We start from the raw sequence: 24,621 nt of genomic DNA, 5'->3' as shown, positions 1-24,621 counted from the left end.
TTAAAATATTATTATATTATTATAATAGGTTATCAAATGAAAGTTATTTTTCAGGGTTAAAAGAATATTTCCCTTTCTTTTTTCGACATCCCAACTTGGCTAGTGTAGTTTTTTTTTAAGTAAAAAGTGTGATATTTCAAAAAAAGTCAAGTTTGAACTCTCAAAAAGTATCATCAAGTTTGATAAAAATCAAACAAAACAAAATTGTTCAACACTCAAATCGTTAAGAATTAAATAAATTAAAAAATATATAAGCATATTGTTATTGATTTAAAAAATTAAATAAATACCCCTTATACAATCAGTATGTATTTATATATCTTTGAGACTAGACTTGAAATATATAAAAAAAAATTAAATAAGAGATGAGTTATTCTATACACATGCACACAAAATATATATATATATATATATATATATATTATTTGAGTTGTTTGGATTGTAAATATTTTATATATTATTTTTTAATACCTTGGAGACGGGTACTGCATTTTTGAATTGTTATTTTCAGAATAAATCTAGAATAATTTATAATTAACAATGTTATAAAATATTGATCAAATTAAATTCAATATTTACATATGTCAAAGCACTGTGGCTAAGCTATCCATATGAAGTAACAAATTTTGCAGTTTGGGTCTGAGCAAATTTAGTCTGATATTTTGTTTTAAAAATTACTCATTATTTCAGTTTTTGTTTTATTTCTAGAAAGGATAGTACTTATGTACCTGCTAAATTTTGAGTAGTGTTCAGTGGCACAGAATAGTGTATGTTTGGATTAAAATGGAAAGAGTTAAAAAATATTTTTAGTTTCACAGCAATAATTTGTCTTTTTCATTTTTTATATTCAAATTTATAAAAGCATTTTTCAAGGTTTAAAACCAAACAAAAATATATGTAAAATAGTCACATTTTAAGTCAAGGTTGATTTCGAAGTAGAATGAGAAAATTAACATAATTGATTTTCTGTCAGTGATATTTGTAATTATTTTTTTAACATGGGAAATACAAACAAAACCGAATCAACTTTGATTAATCACTTGTTATTTAAATCAGTTTTCAACAGCCCACTTGTTTAAATAATATTTTACGTTCTTTTGTATTTTCTTTTTATTTGTATCCTTTTTATTTTTTATTTTTTATTTGTGAATACTTAATTTAATCACTAAATAAAAATTAGATGTGAGGAAAACAATAAAATGTCCAATCATCATAAGTTTACTTTTCTAACATTTAACATTGAAAAGTATTATTTTTATTAACCTAAATATAGTTTAAAATATATTTAGGTTAATAAAAATAATAAAGCTAATAATAGATCACATTAATTCAGGAAATAAGACCTATTCTCTGATTTTAGCAGGAGAAATCTCACAGGATTTGAAATCTGAAAAAATTACCATATATTGAAGATTCTTTGTACACGCTTTTGGAAATATCAGCGAAGCACAGTAACGTAACATAGCATACACCAGCATACAAACAATGATTAGAAATATTTTTAATTGCAAAAATATTAAAATAATATAAACAATTATTGCGCATAAAATAATCTATCATTATATTTTTTTTTCTAACGGTTTAATATAAACAACAAACCACTAATAAAAATTATTCTTTTATAGTGTTTTAGTCGATATAAAATAAACAAGTTTACGTAAAATTTGAAATAATTGGGGTTGATTGTTATAAATACGTAAATTTTTGTTTTAGTATTTGTAAAATGTTTTTTTTATACTCTTCTCTTTTAAATTTAAAATCATTATTTTTCATTTTAATATTTATTTTAAAATACATAAATAATAATAGTTTTATAAATTTAAAAATGTCACATTGATTATGCTGCAATTCTGCGGAGTGTTATTATTTGATATTTTTGAATTTCAAATAGTATTAAACATAAAAGAAATATATTAGTTTTTAGTTTTAAAACGACTAAATATAGGGATAGAAAAAAAATATTCAAATCTATATATATTTACATGTAAAATTTGTAATAGATATTAAATTAATACTTTTAACGGATATTTTTAGATAATGAATACTAATATTTAACTATCTGTTTATTGTTAGAACGAGTATAAGTATTTTAATATCAAAGTGACAAAATAAAAATTAATATTAAAGAAAGTATAATTAAATAATTATTTATAATTTGGTTATTTAGAAATTAAAATTATTTAAAAAGAAATTAATTTTATTTAAACTCTAACAAATTGGTTTTATAAATATTTTTCAAAAAGGATGTTAACCTGCATCCTTTACTCTAATAGATATATACTTTCTTGAGAATATATATATACACTGGTATCACACATCATCAGTACATTTAAAATACATACTTTATACTCTACACTTGCAAGATGTCATATTATTTTTAATTAAATAAAATAGTTTCTATAATATGCAAAATTTGGAATTTAATGTTTCCTTTGTACTGTTCAAATAAAATTATTTTTTTGCGAAACTAATTTAGAGATAATATTATCAAACATTAACAAAATTTATAATCGAAATAAACACATGTGAGAATATTATTTTTTTAAAAGATATCGAAGTTAATCCTGGAAAAGAATTGGTCTGAGTCCTACATTGGGACCCCCCATGTGTAGGAGTCCAGTGTAGGGATTACCTTGTATGAAAAAAAAATGATATACTAGTTTTGTGATTTTTTTAATAATTTTGTTAATCTAATTCCTATTTAAAATGTGTGTAATTGAGAAACAATAATGCATTAAAAAAAAGGATGTAGATAAGAATGAGGATATGATTTAAAATTGAGAGTGAATGCAGTTTACCTTGATCGAAGGGACATAAGATATAGAAAGACATTTTATTGTTGGCACTAAATTGAAGTTGTGAATTACATCCTTAAAAGACCATAGGGAAACCCGTGACCACCAAAAGCTATCAAAATTAACGTTAGCCCTCAGATTTCCCACACAAACCTCTTCTAACTTTTACTCTTGTCTCTCCTCCTCACTTTCTCACGCATAATACCTCCTTACTATCAACATCAAACTATCTTTTCAATTCTATGTAACATGTCCACAACATCAAAACATATTTTAATAATTCAATGGTTGTAATAAAATATATTAACTACTTCAAGACAACTCACTCCAAAAACACCAAAATATATATATGGGTTCTAGTTTAAAAACCACATGCATTATTAGTTATTCATTTCTTAACAATTAAATTCTAAGTTGTTTTACCACTATTAATCAGTCCAATAACCAGTCTTATTAAAAAAATTAAAAATGGCCATAACTGGGTATTAAAATAGTATTAGGCAAAACGTGGTGTACCAAGAAAGATTCTGAAACTGAAGTATCCTTAAACACCTTGTGTTTATTTACGAACAGTAGAAAGAAAATAGAAAAGAAATTGATAACGTATTTATTTACATGAATTGTAGCATGTGTGTGTGTATGATTGGTGAGTGTGAAGAGGCAGAGGAAAACACAGTTGAAGAAGTTTATATAAGGCACACAAACAAATCTTTCTTCCTAGTCCTTCTTTTCTCTCTCTCTAATTCTACAAAGCAAACATGCCCAGCCTGTTCTCCAAACACCTTCACCTCTGTTTCTTCAAGCTCAAATACCCCACCATTCTCCACCACCCTCACCCTCCACCGTCCACCGACAACTCCACCACCTTCACCCACCCCTCTTCCGACGACGACACTTCCTCCTCCACGGAGCCTGACTTCGCCTCCGTCTTCGCCTCCCAACGCTTCTTCTTCTCCTCCCCGGGCACCTCCAACTCCATCGTCGAGTCCCCCGACACCCGCACCTTCGTTCACACCGGCGGCGGCGTCACAGTCCCCAAGTATTCCCTCAACCCCTACGTGGATTTCCTCCGCTCAATGCACGAAATGATACGTTCACGCCAAGTCTTGGACATCACCGAAGACTGGGACTACCTCCACGAACTTCTCCTATGCTACCTCGCTGTCAACCCCACTCACACACACAAGTACATCATTCGTGCCTTCACCGACCTTGTCCTCCAACTCCTCTCCTCCACCCCCTGCCGGACGCACAACCACCACCACCGGCGCCACCGTAGCCTCTCGGGAAACTTCCTCTAAACAAAAGAAAAAAAATTTAACTTATTAACACGACGTTGGTTGGTGTCAAGTTATTTTATCTTCTTACCAGAACGAACATATTGGCGGTTGTGCGATCCACTTCATGGGATCTTTTTTTCTTTAGTTTTTGTATCTTTGTCTCGGTAAAAGTGGTAGCAGAGCGGCGTTTGTATCATGATGATGAAAAAGAGAAAGTTAGCGAAAGCAAGGAGAAGGTGTGTTTGGATGAAGGTGTTTGTTTATAACGTATTAAAGAGTATATAGTGCTGGTGCTTCTTTCTTTCTGTTCCTGTTATGTAAAACAACTAAACTATACTATACTCTCTCTCGGTTTGAAAGAAAAAGCGTGGTGTAAAATTTGTTGTGTGACGTTGGTGATGGGGATAGTGGGTGACAAGCAGGATTGGTTTATTGTCCTTGTGTTTGTTGTTGGTGTTGCTGTGTGTGTGGTCCTTATAATGGCATAATTAACTACAGGAATAGCAGGGGAGTTTTGCAGACTAACTCACGAGCACCTTGCCTTTCTTGTATGTGGTAAGGTACAATGGTGGGCTTTGTTTTGTCTCTCGAGCCACATGTCCTCTACACAGATATTAATTTCCTCATCAAAAGTAAAATGTAGGTATATGTGAGTGTCTCCATGATTTTGGAAAATTGAGCTTAATCTGCAAGATGTGATTTTAGCTTGTAGAGACAATGCTGGTGATCGTTGATGAAGAGAAATTGGAGCATAAGATATGGGTGTTTGTGGGAAGGATGAAAAGGAATATTGGGATTAATTAAAGGAGGGAGGAGGAGTTGCAGGTTGCAGGTGGCAGGACATCCTTTCCCCCCTTCTTTTCAGCTTTTTCACGCCATGAAAATAATGCACCTATCAAAAGCAGAATCAAGTACAAAAACAATCAAGGACGAGGGAGAGAGTAAACCTGACTAGCGACAACAAAAAACAGAACCAGATAAGGTTCTTTACCACTAGCTACGAAAATGGCTTAGTGAATAACAGCCAAAGAAACAAACAGTTTAGTGATTCAAATGTACCAAACTCATTTTTGTAATATTGCTGCATTTTCATTCCCTTGTCAAGTATCCAATTTTCAATGTCTCCATTACTTACGCACACAATGATTTAGTTCATCAATTCCCCAAGTTGGTAGAACATGTGTTCGACTCCACATTCTCTACATTAAACACCAAGCTCTCTGTCAGTGAATGGTCCAAGTCAATTGGTTGAGTAGATGGTGTAAACTCCCTCAATTTTTACTAATAAAAAAAATACAAAAAACCATGCACACAGAGTGGCTTAACACCCTTTTGAAAAACAAATATTATGTCTCTATTCATATTGCTTTTGCCAATTAAAAGTATAGTAACTAGCAAATAGTTAAACACTAAGGTATATATATATAAATGATCAGTCTTCATACCTAGCTTCCACAGGAGGGTGCTGTGAGGTTCAAATCCCCAATTGATCTTGAAAATATATGTTTAGCAGGGCCAAGAGTTACTAAGCGTGGAAGAACTGAAATTCGCATTGGGCGTAAAAAGCTTTTTGGAGGTTAACTCTACGTAATAATTGCTATTTATTTAATGGCCCTTGTAGGGGGAACTTGGGGACAAACAAAGAGTATCCAAAGAGAGCTTCAACAACTGCGGCTAAATAATGGATACTCTTATCGTTTTAAGTTTAATTAATTTTAATTATGAATTAAAAGTAGTTGGTTTAGGTAAGTTTATATACCGGACTATTTGTCTTTAGTGTATGCACTATTATTATTATATGCGAATGTTCATTTGGACGACAAGTTTATATGGCATATGTTAACTTAGAGTGGGGGTAGAGAGGGGTTTAAAATAGCCCTACGAGACTGTACCAACTTCCATATATGCTTCTCAATTTAACTAAATATAAGAACATTGTTAATGTACTAAAACATATTTAACGATAAAATATGCATGGTAAAGACCGCCACTCACTTAATTAATTGCGGTATTAGAAACAGTAATGATAAGGACTGCTCTAGAAAAGCCAAAACATGTAAGATTCTCGTTCTTAATTATATCCTTCTTTCAACACCCACCAATGAGAACAGGAACGGGGTATCTTGTACATTTTGCTGTTTTGTTAAGAACCCATTTCTTTTACAAGCTTCTGTTCTTGCATATTCTGAGAATGAAATAATCCACTTTCACACCATAGGTATTGACACAAAATGTTAGTACACAAGTTTAAACCCTTACCCCTTTCATTTCCATATATTCTCTTACTTACATCTTTACAAGGTTCGTTTTGAGGTTACGGTTGCAAATACCGTTTTGAGGTTCGTTTTTGTAAGATTACAGATACGTGTATTAATTCTTTTAACATTTTTTGGTACAAGAAGAATCTAGTATTGGGATTCAGGATTGATGATTGAGAAGTTGGATTCAATGAATTACTTAACTTGTGTTTCATAAGGTCAATTATATGAAACTGATGTAAACGATTTGATGGGGTAGTTTAGATACAAGATAGCCCCCTACGCAACATATCTTTCTGAGAGTGATTTTCGATTTAATTAGATCTCTTATTGACCAAAGATGAAACGCAACACATCAATTATTCAATAGTAAGCATGAGTTCAAAATAATAAAATATAAGTGTTGTTATCGAGAATGAGTTCTAATTTTTTTTTAGGCTGTGTTTGGATCCGCAGATGGAAGGGTGGGAGAGCGAAGAAGTTAGAAATCAAGCGTGTTTGCATCCGCAGATGTGTGAAGAATTGGAAGCGCAGATTTGTGGAATGGTTAATTTTGGGATCCTCTATGGAATGCGAAGATGGATGGGGGAGAGGAGGAAAGTCCATGTAAGCAGCAGGTAAAATACTAATTTACCCTCACATTTTCACATTTTGCTATGCACCTGCGGTCTGTTGAAGCCTCTGAAATTGAACATGGAGTACATTTATTTATGTTATTAATTTTGATTTTGTTTAATATGTAATATATAATAACATAATTTAAAATAATATACATTAAATAATCATAAATAATATTAAAACTATCTAAATACATTAATTTAACTAACAAAATTAATTTTAAATTAATAAAATGAAAAATAATATAATTATATTTAAATTTTTAATTATATTTATTTATTTTATTTTATTTATAATTATAATTTTACATATTATTTTAATTAACTAAAATATACACAATTTTTTTTCTTTTTTATATACATAAGGATAAATTTGTAATCTTATAATTTACAACATTAAAAATAATTCAAAATATCTTTACAACAATCACATCACTCACATATTTCAATAAACTTTCTTCACACATCCACTCTAACATACCTCAATCCAAACACCCACAACTTTTTTCACACTTTCTTCACACTTCCACTCCTTCACACCCTCAACTTTCCACTCCTCCACACCCTCTAATCCAAACAAAGCCTTAGAGTTTGTACGAGTATTGTGAGTTCTCCAAATCATTCTACCGAGTATTAGAAATGGAGAAAATTCTCCGCAAGTTAGTAATAATATAGAAAATTGTAAGTAAGTAGATAATATGGAATTAGATATACTTCTTAATATCGAGTTATAAACAACTTAAATAATTTATATCAAACTATAAGGTGAAGTGTTATGATTGTTGACTTTTTTTTCTATTAACAGAGAATAAATATGTAATGATAATAAATAATACAATAAGAAATATTATATTTAGTAAAAGAAATTTACAATTAAGAAAGAGAAAGGAGAAAAAATGACAAAAAAAATATTACATAAATTAGCGTATGAATTATTTATGAAACATAACAAAAACACCAAAACTAAAGTTTGGACAGGATTTGACGTGCGACCCCTCCTATAATTGAAAACAATGGAGAATGGCAATATAGAGGAGAAGTTAAAAATAGAGTCCAAGTGTGAGGGTAAACCCTAAACATGGTACATTATGCATACATTCGAATCAAATATTCTACAGATAAAAATCTTTCAAGTGGATCCCTTTATCTACACACCTCACTTCAAACAAGACAAGCATGTTAGAGTAAGTAAAAAGTTATATGATTAAAATACAAAATGACAAAATCTCGAGTTATTGATGGTATATATAAATTTGTATAAAATAATAGCTTTATATTTTTTGGATCTTAAAATTATTTGGTAATGCAAGGGGTTCATGAGTTTATTCATATTTAGGATAAAATTTAATGCAAGCTAATGTTTTTTTAACAAGTCAAACAATTTTATTTATGAAAAAAGGTACACAACTTCTAAACTTAACTCTATTCATCCTTCTCATTGCAGTTTAGGAATATGCTGATTAATGTAAAGACAAACTGAGAACATAAATTACTATGATTTCTTTAAATGATTAAAAGTGTTGAGGGAATAACACAAAATAGTTAAAGTGATAAAATTTAATTGAGTTGATTTCATTCGGATTTTGAAAATTTTGATTATAAACCAAATTGACCAGATTAATATCAAGTTTTTTTATTTAAAAAAATTAGAAATAATATAAATTAATTTATATTTAAGAATGTTAATAACAATGGATCAAATTAAAGTAAAAATAATAATTAAAAAACTAGAAATAATTTAATTCAGATAATCAAATTCATTTGAATTCCTATAAACCACATATGGCAGTGCATGAAAGAAAGTTATGCTGTTTTGTAATTACATGTAAACAGGATATATTGGGAGTTTAAACGTGTTTTTGTATTCTTTTTGAAATGCTGTTTTATCTTAGACACCATGTCCTTCTTTTATAGGCCTATATAGGGTTCTAGGTATAGCCACTGTTCTTGTTTGCATGCAGAAGGGACAACCTCCGTTGCATGTTTCATGCTTCGTGCTTCTATTCATATATGCTTCATTTTGTTGTTATGCTTCTTTCTAGTTTCAATGATGAATGAATTTTCTTTTAGTCCAGTTCGTTACCAAATAAAAAAGAAGGATATGTTAAAATCAGAAGCCAAACAATTTTTACTATTTCTTCCAACGTCCATTCTTTTTTATGTGGTATCCCATAATTTTAAAAATTTACAATGTCTTTGTTTTTCTATTAAATTCTCTCAAAATTTAAGTCCACCTTTCGTATTGTATAATTGAAAAGAAGAATTACATTCTAAATAATACAATTCATAATTATAAATTTGACATATATTAATTATATTATCTAGAAAAATATATCTCTATTTATACTGGTCAGACGAGATTTAGAAATTTTGGTACTCAATTATAACCGACCGACATATTTGAGATGTATTAAGGATCAGAAAAAGATTAATCAACCTAGACAGTAAGTAAATATTAGGTAATATATTTTTAATTACAATCCAAACGCTAATTTTAGCCTATAATAATGGACTTATAATAATCATATAAATTATCACAAGTTTTGAGAAAAAAAATACGTCATTATCGTGCATTAGTTAATCCGAACACTGAATTCTGAATTATTTTTTGATCGTCGAATCATCCACTCGATTAAGAGTCTACTAAAGAAAGGAAAGTTTAACTGAGTTAAATGAATGATAATTGACAAAAAAAAATTGTTAATTTAAATGAAAGAAAGAAAATAAATTATCACAAATTTTCTCAATCTCTTTTTTATACAAGAACTATCATAAATTTCAAAAGAGTTATTAACTTTTATTTTATTTTATAGTGTTTATACAAATCCAAGTACATGGATCAGGCCACAGGGCCACAGGAGGATCCACCTAAAAAAAGAAATAGAATTTATTAGTTTGTAACATACCGGAGAGAAAATAAATTTCAGAAATAAGTTAAATATTTCAGCCTTTGATTCTAAAACAACTATGTTCATGAAAAATAACACACAAAAATAATGATAATATAATATTTTTCAAAACTATGGAGTTGTCACAAAAAATGGGTTAGAAAATGTTTTGGTGGAATGACTCCAGCAGTAGGCTCCATCTATGAAGACCAGAAGTCCAACTTCTATATTTATATATGTTGAGTTTAGTTTTTTATATTTGTTTAGGCACTCTTTTGTTTTAGTTTTATTTTTATAAATAATAATACACACATTTTATTATTTGTATACATACATTTAAATGAAAAAATAAAGTAAAAATAAAATCACATTATTATAATCATTAATTATCAGTTATGTGTGAAAGTAAAGAAAAAAAAAAGTTTCCCAACTAAAAAATTCACATGTGTTTGAACTATTGCTCATGCAAAATCAAACTACTCATTAAATCAACGAAGACTCTATTTTATTTTATTAATATACTCTTTTTTTTACAAATATATTAATTATATCTATGCACAAAACTATGAAAAAATTATATGAAATTAGTTCATTTTATATATCTTGATAAGTAACAAATGATAATAACAACAATTCATACATTAATATAACTTTTCTACGCAAAAAATAAATAAATTTTAAAACCCAACATTTATTTAGCTTAAAGATGTTTTAATTGGATACAAAATAAGGAAAAAAACGAGTTAAAATCAATTTTTTTAATAGAGTTTCTTGATAAATAACAACGCGGACAGAGCTTGTAAGGCTGGGTTATCCAGCAGAATTCTCTTAAAAATCATGAATAATTGTGTTTTATAGAATTGAATAAAGTAGAATTAGATGAAATAACTGTTATTAGATTATTCTTTTCGAACATTTTTTTTAAAAGGAATGAAAAGAACTCAAATTTATACTAACGCTTTGACCTGTACTGTATAAATGATAAATTTTTATCTTTAAATAATAACAATTAAAAAAAAACATTTTTCAATATATAAAACATATTATAGTTAAATTTAAAATAAATAAATAAATATCTTTAAACATACAGATACATTTTAATTTTACAACGGAAAATAAAATTTATGACGTAATGCTATCCTAAAATTGATAATTTATTTTTAGCAAAAACTATTGAATTTTGACTTAAGATAGATATAAAAAAAATGAAATTGAGAGGAGAATTGGTTAGAAACGTTAATTTTTTTAACAGAATAATAATTTAAAATAATTGTGAGAATTTTTTTGACTAGTAATATGATTAGATTGTGACGAGCATACATATTAAGAAAAGAGAAAAAAAAAGTAAGAAAAAAAGATAGAATGAAAACTTAACTTTTAAAATTTATAATATTTTTTTTTTCATGTCTGGATCCCATGAATTTGGAAAGAAATAGCCTTGTTTTTATTTTTTTTCTTTTCATGATAAAAAAGTCCAATGAAAAAAAAAGAAGCCTTTTTCCCTTTTATTTAATTATCAACTAAGTAATATCATGTTTGAACCTGATTTACGAAACAAAAGAAATATTACTTAGACCCAAAATAAAAATAAGCTCAATTAAACTCTATCAACACTTCAGTATAAAACCTATGAAATTGAAATGGCATGCAAGAAAACCAAAGGTTGCTGAAAAGAATGCACTCTGTTCTCCGATCACGTATCCATGAACGCGCCTTCTCCAAACCTGCTTGGTTCTTTGCTGGAGTCAGCTGTTTCAACCCACTCTTCCCTGCTTGGCCGTGCGGTGCACGCGCTCATCCTCAGAACCCATGACACCCCTCTCTCCTCCTTCCTCTGCAACCACCTCGTCAACATGTACTCCAAACTCGACCGTCTCAACTCAGCTGAACTCCTTCTCTCACTCACCAACCCCCGCACCGTCGTCACTTGGACCTCTCTCATCTCCGGCTGCGTTCACAACCGTCGTTTCACCTCGGCGTTCCTCCACTTCTCTAATATGCGCCGTGAGTCTGTTCTCCCTAACGACTTTACGTTTCCTTGCGTCTTCAAAGCCTCGGGTTCGTTGCACATGCCCTTTACCGGAAAGCAGCTTCACGCCCTCGCCCTAAAAGGTGGAAATATATTGGACGTGTTTGTGGGGTGCAGCGCCTTCGACATGTACAGCAAAACCGGCCTTCGAGTCGAGGCTCGAAACATGTTCGAGGAAATGCCGCACAGAAACTTGGCCACGTGGAATGCGTATATTTCCAATGCAGTTCAGGATGGCCGGTGTTTGGATGCAGTTGCGGCGTTTAAAAAGTTTCTTTGTGAGGGTGGAGAGCCAAATGCGATAACGTTTTGTGTGTTTCTCAATGCGTGTGCTGACATGGTGAGTTTGGAGCTCGGGATTCAAGTACACGGATTTATAGTTCGGAGCCGGTACCGGGAGGATGTTTCTGTTTCCAATGGGCTTATTGATTTCTATGGAAAATGTGGGGACATCGTGTCATCTGAAATGGTTTTCAGTACAATTGGCGGTGGCAGGAGGAATGTTGTTTCCTGGTGCTCTATGCTTGCTGCTCTTGTGCAAAACCACGAGGAAGAGAGAGCGTGTACGGTCTTCCTGAAGGCAAGGAAGGAAGTTGAGCCAACAGATTTCATGATCTCGAGTGTACTCAGTGCGTGTGCGGAGCTTGGAGGGCTTGAATTGGGCAGGTCAGTTCACGCTCTTGCTGTTAAAGCATGTGTCGAGGAGAACATATATGTTGGGAGTGCACTTGTTGATTTGTATGGAAAATGCGGAAGTATAGAGAAGGCAGAGCAAGTATTCAGAGAAATGCCTGAGAAGAACCTAGTCACTTGGAATGCAATGATAGGTGGATATGCACATTTAGGCGATGTTGACATGGCATTGAGTTTATTTGAGGAGATGACACTGAGCAGCTTTGGTATAACACCAAATTATGTTACACTAGTTTCGGTATTGTCAGCGTGTAGTAGGGCAGGGGCAGTGGAGAGAGGATTGCATATATTTGAATCCATGAGAGGGAGATATGGAATTGAGCCGGGCGCTGAGCATTATGCATGTATTGTGGACCTTCTAGGGAGGTCTGGTTTGGTAGATCGTGCATATGAATTTATTAAAAGAATGCCAATTCTTCCCACTATATCTGTATGGGGAGCTCTACTCGGGTCATGTAAGATGCATGGGAAAACAAAGTTAGGGAAAATTGCTGCCGAAAAGTTATTCCAGCTTGATCCTGATGACTCTGGCAACCATGTAGTGTTTTCCAACATGCTTGCATCTGCTGGCAGGTAAAAATTCACAATTATGATAACTAAGTTTCCTTCTTGGATAGAATTGAGAAGTTAGCTGCATTGTTCGTTTTATTTTGTAGAATAAGCTGCCCATCCTAATTAGTTTCAAAAGAATTTATTTTCTTTTTTCTGCATCTAGTAGGATAAGGCTAGTATTATTGTTGTGGTGGTTTTCATTTTTGTGCAGTTGCTTTAACATGTTTAGCTAAAACTAAAACTGTCTCTTCCTTATGAATTAACATTGTTTATGGTTCTTTTGCTAATGCTTGTAGTAATTGCTAAATGCAGATGGGAAGAAGCCACTATTGTTAGGAAGGAAATGAGAGATGTTGGTATTAAAAAAAATGTTGGTTATAGTTGGGTTGCAGTAAAGAATAGAGTCCATGTTTTCCAAGCAAAGGATAGTTCTCATGAAAATAACTCTGAAATTCAGGCAATGCTTGCTAAGCTCAGAGGGGAGATGAAGAAAGCTGGGTATGTTCCTGATACCAATCTATCACTCTTTGATTTAGAAGAAGAAGAAAAGGCTTCAGAAGTATGGTACCACAGTGAGAAGATTGCTCTAGCATTTGGCCTCATAGCTCTTCCTCATGGAGTGCCCATACGTATTACAAAAAATCTTAGGATTTGTGCAGATTGTCATAGTGCCATTAAGTTCATCTCAAAAATTGTTGGAAGAGAAATTATTGTGAGAGATAATAATCGTTTTCATCATTTTAAGAATGGTTGGTGTTCTTGTAAAGATTATTGGTAATATTCCCATACTCAGATTATTTTATCCATTTCATTTGCCTCAAAAATATTTTTAAGCAACACATCTGGTTCTCTATACCCATGTTGATGATGAATGCCGATCAATTGTTACTTTCACGGTGTATCTGCCATTTCCTAATAAACTGTGCAGGGGTTTGGGGGCTGATGTACCATTCTACAAGTATCGGCATTCTGCGACAGGTGCTTATTCCGGGTGTTTACATGGTAGAGTTTGACAGGGATTCTGCTGGGTGATTTATGTATGTGACAGGCTGATTTGATTTTGGTATGTGCTGTAGTTGGTATTACTAGGATCTTGTGCCTTGGATGGGGGCATTGCATACTTTTTTTATGGTTGAGGTGGGAAACAGACAATTTTTACTGATTGTTACCAATGTTGGTGTAAATTTAGTGACTCGGTTTATACCTTGGTGTGGTTCAGGACATGCCTTAATTTAGGGCTGTGGTGTGGCGGTGAGTGGATTGCAGGGTGGTCAACTTCTGATGATGTCACAACAAGGATTTCTCATACCAGGATGGGAAATGTGTAGAAAGTGTTTTACGGGAAACATTGCAGCTGCTGCTTCAGAGTCGTATCAAGGTGGATTAAAAGCTGGTGTGGACAATGAAACTCTATGGAGGATGCAGTTTTGTCTCACGCAAACGTACTCCAGGGCCTTAGATTGGGGCTATCTCTATTGTATGCATCGCGCACACACAAGGTATCTTCATTGTACATACGAGATGGTATATGCTTCGGGAGTCAGCAGCAAAGATGTGATTATCAGCAACTGGAATGGTTGTGGATGATTCAGAGTTGGAAGACATAGGGGGGGATCGATATGAATGTGGTCTTAAGCTAAAGCTTTTGATACTATATTGAGGTATGATTAAATTATTCACAAGTTTTTTGATTGAGATACTACTGCAGTTTGGTGCAACTGAATGGAAACGAAAACACTCTCATAAAGCTAATTTTGTGAAATAAAAGTAAAAAATAGATGGTTGAAAAAAATTTACATGTATGCTTGTTAGGCTAGTAAGTTGGTTAGAAAATAGAAAAAATTCTACATTGCATATAATAACCATGCTCATCATTCGGCTATAAATAGCAGGTCATTTTGTGAGCTTGATGCATCTCAAAATTATAGCTCTTCATTTGAGAGAGTTAGAAGTAAGAGTGATCTAAGGGAGTGTATTCTCTTATTACAAGAGAGCGTGTAAATGTTATCTCCTTGTAGTTTTAGAGTTCTCTTCCACTTTGTGAAAATACTTCTCTAGTCTTTCTCGCTTATCCCTTACCAATTGAGGGTTTTCCAAGTAAAAATATTGTCTCAATTTGCAACACTCAAAGGTTGGTTAGCTCCAACCTTGATTGCATTCACTCGCTCACAGCTCTCTTAGAAGTGTAGAGAATACTGAACTCTGAAAATGATTATTGATTACCTCAAAATTGTGTACCGAAGATTCTATATATAATTCTGGCTTGCTAAGCTAAAACTATTTTTACTCCAGAATTAGACAGCTTATTTTATAAGCAACTAATAACAGAATTAATCCTGTTTTTAGTTCTGTTTACTTCCTGTTATTACACAATTCCTTTTTTCATGTCTATAATGTTTCGCGTGAGATATTATGTTACTATGATACCAATAGTGGTCTCAAAGCCAATAAGTTGATATTATTTTGCTTATGATACACATTAGTACAATGCTGGGAAAAAAATCGTATTATGTCTAACTACCACATCGAAAAATTTCTTGTAATAGTGTGAAAATGCATATTTAGAAAAGTTTTTGCAAGGAAAGATTTGATATTGAAGTGTATGTATCCATATAAGACTCATCTCTCTCGTGGGAACTTCCGTGGTGTACAATTTCATGGTTTTTCGTCAATCATTTTCCTAGTAAGCAGTATTATTCATGGTCGAAGTTGCAATAGTCGGGTTTAATGAAAAAAATAATAATGTGAAACTATGGCAATAAAATATGAGATAAAGAACTACAAAGGGAGTGAGTGATTCATTTCTTATGAAATTGAAGTTAAGGGAAATTTAGAAATAAGTCTAGATGCAATTAAAAGTAACCTTGTAGGTACCATTGATGCAAAATGGAAAGAGATGAATGTATCACAATGTTGTAGGAAATTTACACCTTGCAATGGTAGATTCAACTTTGTTCATTGTTGTAGGGAATAAGACTACAAAAGAAGTTTTGGATGCTTTCATATGAGGGTGGCCAAAAAATCCAAATTGCCAAATCCAATCTATAATTATCCAAAACCATATTACTTTTAATCCATTTAAATGGATTTATCTCAAATCTAAATCCATATTTTTGGATTTTAAGTTCAATCCATTTAATTGGATATGGATTGATAGATTGGATACATTTTTGGATTATCCAAAATGGATTTTTGGTTGGATTTTGACTTGGCCCGGGTCTAGGTTGAGCCAAGTCAATCCAAGTTGAGCAAAGTCAATCTTAGTCCATGTCGAGTCGAATCAGTCTGGGTCCAAGTCGAGTCGATTCTGTCCGGGCCCAAGTCAAGCCTAGTCGATCCTGGCAAAATTCGAGCCGAGTCGGCCCAAGCCAAAGTCGAGCTAGTGTGCCAGAGCCTTAGTTGAGTCGGCACCGAGCCCATGTTAATAGATTTGGTGTGTGTCCGTGATGTTGCTTGATCGGACCAGTGGTGCCAAAGAAGAGCAGCACGAGCTTGGAGCCACCTGGTAAGAAGAAGAAGAAGAAGAAGAACCCAAGAAACAGAAACGGGACCCTAGCACAGTGAATGAAGAAAAGTAACAGTACACGTGTTTGAAGAGAAAAAGGAATTCAGAGATTATTATTATTATCTGATAAACAGAAAGAAGGCACAGAGAAGATATATACAAGGTGATGAGGTTCAGAATAATAGCTGAAGCCCAAAGAGGCCCAAAGCAAATGGAGGCCCAAAAAAGAATAAAAACTATTATACTTAACACATGTCGAACATAGTCGACTCGGGTAGATGTCGAGCCGAGTCGACCCGGGCCGCTGTGGAGAGGAATCGGCACGGGCCAATGTGGAGCGGAGTCAGCACGGGCCAATGTGGAGCGGAGTCAGCACGGGCTGATGTGGAGCAGAGTCGGCCTGAGCCGATGTCGAGCAGAGTTGGCCTGGGCCGATGTCAACTTGTGTCGAGGCGGCCCAGGCTCGTGTCAAGCCAAGTCGGTTTAGGCCCATGTCGAGTCGAGTCGGTACGGCCCGTGTCAAGCTGAGTCGGTCAGGCTTGTGTCGAGCTGAGTCAGCCCGAGCCTATGTCAAGTGAAGTCAGCCTTGGCCCATGGTGAGCCGAGTCGGTTCGGGTCTGTGGCAAGCCGAGTCGACTCGGGTCCAGGTCAAGCCAAGTCAGCTCGGATCACGTTGAACCAAGTGGGCTCAAGCCGAGTGGGCCCAAGCCCATGTCGAGCTGAGTCGGCCTAGTACCAGGTCAAACTGAGTCCGTTCGCACCCAGGTCAAACCGAGTCGGCCAAGGTCGAGCCGAGTCGACCCTGACCCAAGTCTAGTTGAGTTAGTCCGAGTCTAGGTCAAGTCGGTTTAGGCCCAAGTCGAGCCAAGTCAGCCCGTGTCCAAATCGTAATGGATTTAATCTAACTGACAAAAAATGGATTTAATCTACTTTAAATGGATTTGAAAAAATCCAAATAAATTTGATATAGTTAAAATGCATATGAATTTTAAATCCAATCCATTTGTTTGGATTTGGATTTAGATTGGATTTTTCAAAATATCCATGACCACCCGTACTTTCATCAAGTTGAAGATGCATACCAAACTAGAGAAAACTATGTTGAATGAGTGAGTCAACATCAACAATCTGAATACTTTATTCTACTATGTTGAAATTTGACATTGTATGTTGAGTATTTAAACTCTAAATCCTAGATCCTAAACCCTAAACCTTAAATCTGTTTGGACATTCATAAAATATAAAGTTTTCTCTTTACAAATATTTTGGTGGATATTTGAAAATATGTGAAGTTTTCACTTTGGAGAATATTCTTGTATAAAGTGATTTGATATTGTACAATTTGATGACAACATTCCAACTCTCGTTTGCAGTCTTCTTCTATGTATAACTAGACAACATTGAATCTTCAATGTAAGGTGCAAATTGGCTGCAACGTTGTCATCTTTCTCTTACCACTATCCATCAGTTATATCTGCAGGTCTACTTTTAATTGCATCTAGACAAATTTCTTTCCTAAAATTGCACTTATATTCCCATAGGAAAAAATTATTCCTATGAACTTTGGTGTCTCATTTTTAGTTGCCTCAAGTTCGCACTATTTTATTGTTTTTCATTGAATTGGCTTTTCAACTTCAAACGTGAATAGTACCACCTATTGAAATAATGATGGTAGGCAGTAAACTACTGCCCCAAATGAGTTCCCAATAAAGAAAGTTGAATCATCAATATACACTTAAATACCAATAAGTCTTTCATTGATAAAACTTTTCTGAGAGATGCACTTTTATATTATATTGCAACTCTTTTCTGATGTGACAAATCAGACTATATTGCAACCACAGAGCATATTATGAATTTTCATCGACACTATACTAGTGTGCATAACAATGGAATAATATCAACAAGCTATTCACTTTGATACTACTAATTGGGTACCATAGTAACATAATAATATCTTAGCCAAAAGATAAGAAAATAGGAATATTAGCACAATACTTTTACACCAAAAACCAGCATTTAATAAGGGAAAAACCATGGGTCGTGCAAGAATAGATAAGTATTGTCACTAAATGGAAGAAAAACTACAACCCCTATTTTAATACAAAGTACATACAGTATACTCTCTCTCATAATAGAATAATCTTGCTTCTAGCTCCCTCAAATGAGGAGTTACAATATAGGGATGCATCAAGTCCATGGAATGACTTGCTATTTATGGTAAAGGGATGAAAATGGTTATTAAATATGCATGGCAAAAATTTGTCTACTTCCCAACCAACTAAGTAGCATAGAATTGCGTAGATGTAAAAAAATTTCAACCATCTATATGCTTTACTTTTATGCCAAAAGTTTGGGTTACGTGGTTTCACAGATTTAGTCATCTATGTAGTTAATCTTATTTAGCACTATCAGACTCTATTATGAAGTAGATATATTGAATTATTGGTTCGTTATGTAATGCATATATGTCATTAATAGATTTTTTATGTTAGGAAAACTCTTGGGAGTCTACTAAAGTTCGAGAGTTTATTTAGACTTTCAAGTTTGATAGTAAAATTTAACTTGTATAGTGGTCATTTTCATTGCTATTATTTTAGATGTTGAATGCACTCATTCCTCATGATCAGATGAGTTTAAGAAACATAGATTATATTCCACAAAAAAGTGGCATTCTAAATAATTTCAGATGTCTGCTGCGTAAGTAACCTATTTTCCTTTATTTTCTTCTGAAGTAATGTTTATTTGAGAATCGCAATCTATATCACAAGGATCACTGACTTCGCCATCTAAATCCACCACTTGAAATCAGGATTCAAAAGTAAGGCTCTCAGCTTCCCGTCTGACTGATTCAAACAGCACAGTGGACAGGTACCTCTCACCAAAGCTTGGGAAAATAACCTGTACCATATCAAAACGAAACTGTCCACTAAGTGAAACTTCTAAAATAATGCTCATGACTCGTAATCTCAGTTGTCATCAATCAAAACTAAACAAACAAGATAATATATTGACAAAAACATGGGACTCTGTTGCAAGTTCTTAACAGACATTTGTACAGAAAAAGATCAACTTACAACAATAAGTTTTCCAGCATTTTCTGATCTTTTTGCTATCTTAATGGCAGCTGCAGCTGCAGCTCCAGATGATATTCCAACCTACAGTAATATTTGAAGTATAGGCTATTATAGAATAAATTTGTAACATAAGCGTATGGTTTTCCAAAATCAGAAAAAAGACGAAATAGATAACTATTATTAGAGGAATAGGCTCAATTATGGCTGTTATAGAGGTTTAGAACTTACAAATAGGCCCTCTTTAAGTGCAAGAAGCTTTGCAGTTTCTATTGCTTCATCACTTGATATCTGCCAAATCATACATCCATTATTTAACAAATCTTAAACTGTTACTAATGTCCAAAATAATCGCAAAATAATGACAATTATTATCTTTCGAATAATTAATTACGTTGACAAATAGAGTTAACGTGATGCAAAGGTGTCATTCAAGTTTTTCCCAACTAAGGACTTGTGCAGGGAAGGAGAGAACGATTATAATTTGTAGGACAATTGTATAGCAGAAAATATATCTCAATGCGCACCATAACTTACTTACTACCTTTATTTGTTACCCAAAAAATAATAAACAATATGCTCCTAAACCAAAGTTGTCTTATTCAGTTGCAAAAATTGGCCGTGCTCAAACCAAAGTGCGCACAATGCATCAATATCAGCAAATTGGTATTAAAACAAGAAACACCCAGTATGACACCCATATATTAAGAACTTTAAGTTATTTATCAATGTTCATTAGAAATAATAAACAAAGGACTTTTCTCATTGTTTCCCAAAACTGCACATTGCATTGCCAAACAACTTCAGAATATGGTTATAATATTTCGTTATGTATTATTACGTTAAGCCTTGAAAAATACAATGCTATTAAAAAAGTATTAAAAGCTTACTTGAACTACTTCATCTAAAAGACTAACTTCCAATACTCCAGGGACAAAGCCAGCACCAATCCCTTGAATCTTGTGTGGACCTAGATGTTCACAATGGCAATATGCTTATCAGAAACAGCTTAAAGAGCATGTTGTTATCTGAACTCATTTTATTATAAAGAAAAACCATTCAGCGTGTAAATAGGTAACTACTAGAGGGAAAACAATCGGGAAAACATATAGGAACAGACTTATAATTTAGAGATATAACTTTCAGAGAATGAAAATATTAAATTTCTTTAAGGAAAGCATGTGATAGTCCAAGTGCTGCAGAGTGGAATAACATATTTAAGAATCAATGTTTTTATTTAGGGGTTATTCTATTTTTTCTAAGAAATTTTAGAATTTCCTCCTATGAGTTTTTTTCATTAATTTTACTTGTAATATTTTATGCTCAATGAAAATATTATCATAAGAATTTCCATTTTGATTTATTTACTATTTCATGTTACATGAAATTAATATTTAAAATTGTGATGTTATAGTTAATCATGATTTACGTAGGTTTTTTATTATCTTGGGGTTTACAAGTACCCTATAGTTATTCACAATGGAGCAAAGAATGTGTTATAACTCACCAGGTTTTCCTCCAGAGAGCACTGGACTTTCAACTGGTTCCACACCATATACCTTCATAAAAATAAAATGAGTACATAAATAAATAAAAACAATGACAGAGACGACCGCTTCAGCTGTAAACCATAACCAAATATATCTCTCAATTGTCAGGAAAAATTACATGCACAGTTTTCTTAAATTATATTTAAACATATACAAATTTTAAAAAAGTAACCTTTATATTAGGATTCTGCTCTTTAAGAAATTTTCCTACACCCGTTATGGTGCCACCAGTACCTATACCACTAACAAGTGCATCAACTTTCCCTCCTGAGCCTTCCCATATCTCTGGACCTGTAGTTTCATAATGTACCTACAAATACAATGATCACAGAAATGTGTCACCTAAGTTGTCAAGCATCCACTGCTACAGTTACAGAACAAATTTGTACATTACCTTAGGATTGGCAGGGTTTTCAAATTGCTGGAGTATATAGGCATTGGGAGTCTTAGCTAATATCTCTTCAGCTTTCTGAACTGACCCTATTATTCCTTTTGCAGGATCTGTCAGAACCAACTCAGCTCCAAAAGACAGAAGAATGATTCTTCTTTCAAGACTCATTGTAGCGGGCATTGTAATTATAAGCTTGTAACCCTTGGCTGCTGCCAGGAATGCTAATCCAATGCCAGTATTGCCACTCGTTGGCTCAATGAGGACACTCTTCAGTAAAATAAGATAACACACATGCAACACAAATGATACTTGTGAACTCAGGGTTACACCAAATTAATACAAACTATTTTATTTTATTTTCTCTCTTCCACTTCCTAGTTTTTTTACACAGAAGTTGTAGCAGAAACTAACCTAACGCCTACCAGTGCTTCATACACCTTACTTCAAATAACTGCCATGTGGTTTAGTGAAGTTCATTTTGTAAGTTGAATATGAGAAAACTTGTATGTACTTTTTATTTCAATCAGGGAAACGTACCCACATCTACTATTCATCATGGGATCGCTTTCATACACAAACATAAATATCATAAAAGAAATCAAGAAAACAGAATACACTAAAAAAATAGAGCTCTTTTTGAGGGAAAATTATAGAGGCAAATAAGAAATCTCTTTCTCCTCCTTCTCTTAGCCAATGAGACATTTAGACTATGTAGCACTGACACGGACACTCGGATACTGATACGACACGGACACAGAAATATGTAAAATCTTTAAAATGTAAGATACGGGAACACAGATCTATATATTATATAATTATGAATTATATAAATTGACAATAAAGATTTACATGCACAAGTATGTTCCAGATTATTTTTTTTTAGCAAAAAAATGTTTTTCATGACTGGTTTACAAGGATTTGTTTCTTATTTTTATAATCATAATAACAATTTATACAATAAAGTTTGAATTTTTAGAAAATTAATATATTTTTACTTTTTAAAATTGTGTTAGAACCGTACTAGAATTGTCAGAAATCTAACAAATACTTTTTTAATTGGACACTTCACGGATACGTGTCCTACAGGTGTCATACATACGACTGTCGTGTTCAATATTATCGGACACCGATACGCTATTTAAGAGGAGTGTCCAAGCTTCATAACATTTAGACTTCATCAATTAGACACGATAAGTTATTTGTGACTTGGCAATAAAAGCAGCTTCACTATTGATGCCCAATTCTATGCAATTTCTTTGTACTAACCTGTCCTGGAGTGATAAATCCTTTTTCCTCCGCATCAGCAATCATACTTAACGCAATCCTAAATTTACAGTGTATATCATAGGAACAAAATCACAAAGTGATTCCAAAACATCTGAAAGCAAGAACCAAAACTCAATTGATTGTAGCAAGGTGAAAGAAACCAAACCATTACCTGTCTTTTACACTTGAGCATGGCTCCATCAATTCCAGTTTGGCAGCAACCCGGGCAACAGAACCGTCCGCGATTTTATTCAGGTATACTAATGGAGTTTTACCAATCAACTTCATGAAATAAAACAACAGATATCAGTGTCTATACTATAACAAACACCAAAACAGGGGAACAACACTTTAAAAAAATACATTAAAAATAAGATCAAAGAGCAGAAACTCACTTCTGTGACATCTTTGGCAATTCCAGACTTTTCAACTGCCATGATATCAGCTCTCTACAATGATGGAAAAAAAAAAAACATTAGCATGCTGATGTGCCTTAACCCACAAAACGACCAACTTTGTGTTGTCTATCAATGGAATATGAACTATTTCTGAATTATGAATTCACCAAGTTTCCAATTCTCTTTGGCAATTAGCCTTAAACACACGACCACTTCAAACTCAATCAGGGTCAACAAGAACAACAAAAATCTCAACCTTTCTCATGAAACATCTATACCCAAATCGGATAAATATATAACTTCGGTTACAAAATTATCTAAATTGAGTGAGCCTGGTTTCACTAAAAAATGAAAAAAGGGTACAATTCCTTGATACACTTTGCAAGAACTAAATTGAACATGACTGGTATAGATAAATTAAATTCCTGAGTGGTGTTGCGAATGTGATGAAGAGAAATCCTGGTTCAGATGCCTAATTGGAAATTAAGCCTAATTGAGTGGAGAGATCAAAGAGTGAGTCACCTTTGGAAATGACAATTGCACAAGTCTTGCGTGTGACCTGACTATTAAATCTTGTCTATATTAAATAGAGATATTATTCTCTTTTGTTTTGAAAATTCTTCAAAAATCATTGGTGGAAGTTAAAAATTTTTGAACATTGCCATCTTCTCGTCCACATAAGTTTCAAAAGATGACATTTATTTCTTAAGCATATCATATTCGAACAAATGTGGCTGTGATGCATGCAAAAATAGATTGTAGCATTGGAATGGATAGAAAGGGCATTTTCCGTTTTTATTTTATTTGTGAATTATGATTCTAAACGGTATTTTCACACTGAATTTAGAACAAAGAAGAAGGAAAATACATTAGCGTATTTTGGACGTTATTCATAATACTATCTTTCTAATTTAAATGCATATACTCACTTTCTTTCTATACTATTTTTTTTTTCTTATTTTGTTTGTACTATAGAACATAACGTAGCGTACTATAGAACATAGCGTAGCATACAGTTAAACACTAACACATCACTGAAGATGATTCGTTTATTGAGTTAGTTTAACACTAGTTTGCTGAAGGTTATAACTATAAAAAGATAAAGTTATTTATATGTATAATTCAATTTTATAAAAAAAATTATTTTGTAAATGTTTCAAAAATTAAATTTTATCCAAATATATCTTTCTAATATTTTACGATAATTATTTACAGTTGAATTTGCACTACTTTTTTAATAATTTTCTTTTCAATGTATGTAAGGCAACAATGAGTTGAAAGTTCAATGAGAAAAGGGTGATGATGAAAACAAAAAAATTTATTAG

General features: G+C 32.9%; 3 protein-coding genes and 1 long non-coding RNA gene across 5 annotated transcripts; 2 read left to right on the top strand and 2 right to left on the bottom strand.

Annotated features, from left to right (window-relative positions):
• Positions 1 to 3,448: 3,448 nt before the first annotated feature.
• On the top strand, positions 3,449 to 4,326 carry LOC137828944 (transcription repressor OFP16). Its single transcript, XM_068635713.2, has one exon. It carries the CDS (start codon positions 3,554 to 3,556, stop codon positions 4,094 to 4,096), a length of 543 nt encoding a protein of 180 aa, XP_068491814.1. The 5' UTR covers positions 3,449 to 3,553; the 3' UTR covers positions 4,097 to 4,326.
• Positions 4,327 to 5,236: 910 nt separating this feature from the next.
• Positions 5,237 to 5,659, bottom strand: LOC150025751 (uncharacterized). The gene is made up of 2 exons (XR_016522858.1): positions 5,521 to 5,659; positions 5,237 to 5,274 (listed from the first exon to the last, which is right to left on the bottom strand). It is a non-coding gene; the product is annotated as an uncharacterized LOC150025751 (long non-coding RNA).
• Positions 5,660 to 11,457: 5,798 nt separating this feature from the next.
• LOI1 (Pentatricopeptide repeat (PPR) superfamily protein) lies at positions 11,458 to 13,949 on the top strand. The gene is made up of 2 exons (XM_068636972.2): positions 11,458 to 13,133; positions 13,425 to 13,949. The coding sequence occupies exons 1-2, from the start codon at positions 11,542 to 11,544 to the stop codon at positions 13,888 to 13,890; spliced, it is 2,058 nt and encodes a 685-aa protein (XP_068493073.1). The 5' UTR covers positions 11,458 to 11,541; the 3' UTR covers positions 13,891 to 13,949.
• Positions 13,950 to 19,163: 5,214 nt separating this feature from the next.
• On the bottom strand, positions 19,164 to 24,067 carry LOC137829940 (cysteine synthase). Of its 2 annotated transcripts, none has more exons than XM_068636973.2 (11): positions 23,819 to 24,067; positions 23,294 to 23,347; positions 23,071 to 23,180; positions 22,899 to 22,956; positions 21,636 to 21,899; positions 21,414 to 21,551; positions 21,199 to 21,250; positions 20,582 to 20,661; positions 19,923 to 19,982; positions 19,695 to 19,775; positions 19,164 to 19,518 (listed from the first exon to the last, which is right to left on the bottom strand). In XM_068636973.2, exons 2-11 carry the CDS (start codon positions 23,333 to 23,335, stop codon positions 19,426 to 19,428), a joined length of 978 nt encoding a protein of 325 aa, XP_068493074.1. In that variant the 5' UTR covers positions 23,336 to 23,347; positions 23,819 to 24,067; the 3' UTR covers positions 19,164 to 19,425. The 2 variants fall into 2 exon arrangements, with proteins under 2 accessions (XP_068493074.1, XP_068493075.1); XM_068636974.2 differs by having other exon boundaries at positions 23,464 to 23,846.
• Positions 24,068 to 24,621: the final 554 nt, after the last annotated feature.

The sequence above is a fragment of the Phaseolus vulgaris genome, chromosome 7 (genome assembly GCF_051622355.1).
Source record: "Phaseolus vulgaris cultivar YP4 chromosome 7, ASM5162235v1, whole genome shotgun sequence".
In the NCBI taxonomy this organism is placed as follows: Eukaryota; Viridiplantae; Streptophyta; class Magnoliopsida; order Fabales; family Fabaceae; genus Phaseolus; species Phaseolus vulgaris.
This window is presented reverse-complemented; position numbering and strand designations above follow the sequence as displayed.

Excerpts from the sequence above, each read along its gene's own strand:
- LOC137829940 (XM_068636973.2), bottom strand. The coding sequence starts at position 23,335 with ATGGCAGTTGAAAAGTCTGGAATTGCCAAAGATGTCACAGAA. Across the intron at positions 20,662-21,198 it reads GCTCTCTGGAGGAAAACCTG|GTCCACACAAGATTCAAGGG; the intron begins GTGAGTTATAAC and ends GTGAACATCTAG. Across the intron at positions 19,519-19,694 it reads ATGCTGGAAAACTTATTGTT|GTTATTTTCCCAAGCTTTGG; the intron begins GTAAGTTGATCT and ends GATATGGTACAG.
- LOI1 (XM_068636972.2), top strand. The coding sequence starts at position 11,542 with ATGAACGCGCCTTCTCCAAACCTGCTTGGTTCTTTGCTGGAGTCAGCT. Across the intron at positions 13,134-13,424 it reads ATGCTTGCATCTGCTGGCAG|ATGGGAAGAAGCCACTATTG; the intron begins GTAAAAATTCAC and ends TGCTAAATGCAG.
- LOC137828944 (XM_068635713.2), top strand. The coding sequence starts at position 3,554 with ATGCCCAGCCTGTTCTCCAAACACCTTCACCTCTGTTTCTTCAAGCTC.